This window comes from Cariama cristata, unplaced genomic scaffold (genome assembly GCF_000690535.1).
Source record: "Cariama cristata isolate BGI_N322 unplaced genomic scaffold, ASM69053v1 scaffold34778, whole genome shotgun sequence".
Classification (NCBI taxonomy): domain Eukaryota; kingdom Metazoa; phylum Chordata; class Aves; order Cariamiformes; family Cariamidae; genus Cariama; species Cariama cristata.
The window spans coordinates 1-2,459 of NW_009631187.1; the positions used below are offsets into that span (position 1 = coordinate 1).

General features: G+C 61.5%; 1 protein-coding gene across 1 annotated transcript in view; it reads right to left on the reverse strand.

The window, feature by feature from the left end:
• Window positions 1-373: 373 nt before the first annotated feature.
• PROM2 (prominin 2) overlaps window positions 374-2,459 on the reverse strand; it is a gene marked incomplete at its 5' end in the record, with an annotated part of 3,362 nt that continues 1,276 nt past the window's right edge. The window contains 8 exons of the mRNA XM_009705865.1: window positions 374-437; window positions 556-662; window positions 889-978; window positions 1,128-1,196; window positions 1,393-1,473; window positions 1,896-1,949; window positions 2,061-2,153; window positions 2,229-2,300. Of these exons, the coding sequence (XP_009704167.1) occupies window positions 374-437; window positions 556-662; window positions 889-978; window positions 1,128-1,196; window positions 1,393-1,473; window positions 1,896-1,949; window positions 2,061-2,153; window positions 2,229-2,300 (630 nt within the window). The remainder of the gene's footprint in view (window positions 438-555; window positions 663-888; window positions 979-1,127; window positions 1,197-1,392; window positions 1,474-1,895; window positions 1,950-2,060; window positions 2,154-2,228; window positions 2,301-2,459) is intronic.

Here is a 2,459-nt window from a genome sequence, read left to right on the forward strand (position 1 = left end):
CAGGGATCTCGGGTTTGGGGAAGCATCGTGGGGCAGCGGGCAGGCGTTCCTCCCTGTGGGGTCTGCAAGGGGTACGCCGGCGCTTAGCGAGAGCTGTGGGGATCCTTGCCCTGTGCCCTGGATCAGCCGGGCTCTGGGAGTATCCCTGAAGGGTGCTCAGACCCCAAAGGTGGCCAAGGAAGAGACATCGGAGGGACCTGGAGCCCCACAGAGTGTGGAGACACGTGCCCCACGCCTGGGAAGGATGCTCAGACCCCGAAGGACATCAAGGAAGAGATGTCAGAGGGACCTGAAGCCCTGCAGCCCTTGGGCACGAGTTTGACGGGAGCTCCTGGGGCGCAGGGCATGCTGCCACACCTGGCAGAGCCCCATCCTAGAGCTTGAGTGCCGTGACGCGGGGGATGTGGAAGGGACAGGTCTCCTCTGACCCTGTAGAGCTGCAGAAGGAGAAGGAGAAAACATCAGGGGAGTAGAGGAGGAGCCCACATCTCCCCTCCCTGTGTCCTCCCACCCCAGGCAGCCTGCCTGCCCACCCACCCTGTGCCCGCTGCTTACATGAGCCGGTTGCGGATGGGGCGGAAGTGCTTGGTGAGCCTGATGGCGAAGATGATGTTGGGGATGAGAAAGAAGGTGCAGCATCCCAGGCTGAACCAGAAAGCGTTCTGCAAGGAGAGAGCACAGAGGTCACTGCTGAGCTGTGCGGGGAAAGGCAGCCCCCAGGCTCTGGAGGGGTTTGGGGAGCCTTGCGGTGGCTGGTCCTGGTGGTGTGCGGGAGTCAGGGCTGCTGTCTGCCCCAGCTGCCTCAAATTCATGCTGGTTGGTGGTGGGATGCTGCACCGCACAGGTCCCCGCTGGACTCCTGTGGAGGGATGGGGACGGGATCCTTACCCAAGGGTCAGCGATGCGGTCGCACAGGATCACTCGCCCATTGTCCAGGGCTGTGGCGAGTGGCTGGCACGAAGCTACGTCCTCCCTCAGCTGGAATAAGAAGCAGAGCCAAGGCATAAACACACTCCTGGCTTGCGGGGATGCATTTTGCTTTCTCAGCTTGGTGAGGGGCTTGCACGCAACACCCATGGGGACTCCCAGCCTTAAAGAATCCCCCTTTGGTGAAGGCAAGCACTTACCGTCTGCCCGACCCAGTTCAGGTACTGTGCGAAGTACCGCAGCTCTTTCCTCGTGAAGCAGCCGATCTCCTGGCAAAGGGAAGGCAGCATGGAGGGTAAGCACCGTGCTTCCCAGCCCAGCTCCAACCTGTTCTGGGCTAATGTCGGGCTTGGAAACGAGGGTTGGAGCCTTCAGGTGACCCTTTCCCTCTTGCAGCACCCTGTTCTTTCTTTCTGGCTGTGGGGAATTTTGTACTCCCTGAGGGCTAATCCAGCCCCGGCTTACCTGCCGGAGGATCTGCTGAGCTTGCACAGGCAGCCGGGCTTCCACCGAGGCTGTGGTGGCCAGAGTCTTCTTCACCCGCTCCTGGGGAAGCATGGGAAGGGCAGAGGATCCTTAGAGCATTGAGCAGCAGGATGGGTGCCCTGGGGGTGCTGGGAGCAGGGCGTGCAGTGCTGTGCACCTGCAGAGCTTCAAATTGGGTCTGGTTGCCAGAGGGCAGGGAAAAAAGGGACCTTCCCCAAGCAGAGAAACCCCCTGGCAGGGAGCAGGCAAGATGAAATGCCGTGGGACAGCTCTGCCGGGGATGCTGAAATGCCCTGAGTGCTGCAGGGGGATTTCTGATTTGCAGCAGCAAATCTAATCACTAGAGGAGACCGATCCTCCTCAGATGGCATCTTTCCTGGCTCTCCCATCACCCTGTAACTGGTTTTTCTGGGGCCTTGGCAGGTGGGACCCATAGGGCATCACCATCTTTCTTTCGGAGCTGAAAGAAACCGCGCAAGTACCTGGAGGTGCGGTGCCAAGCGGGAGAGGAACTGGACACTTTCCCCCAGCTTTGCCTGCAGGACAGAGAGGTGAGGAGGGTGCAAAAGCCCCGTTCCCCGTTTCATGGGGACACCACTGGGCAAACGCCAGCAGCACCATGAGCCACCAGCCCGGCACGGACTCACCACCAAAGCCTCCTGCAGTTGCACCGTGGAGTTTTGCATCTGCCACAGGGCCTGGGCCTCGGCGGCCAGCCGCCCCGCCACCGTGCCGTTCCTCTGCGGGGGGGACAGCAGGGTGAGGACAACTCCGTGGGCACGCAGGCATCCCCCGCCGCCCGCCCCGCTGCTCACCTGCATTTTCTGCAGCCCCTCAAGGCTCCTCGCCAAGCCAGGGAGGCTGGTCTGCACCACGGGGTTTTTCATCTGGGGGAAGATGGAGTTGATGGCTGTCCAAAATCCAACCCTGGAAGCCAGCCCCAGCATGGCTGGGCCACATCCTGCCTGCCACAACAGGAGCCAGCTCCCCACGAGCATCTCCTCACCTCCTCCTGGAAGCGCCCGTAGTCCCCCTCATCCACACCA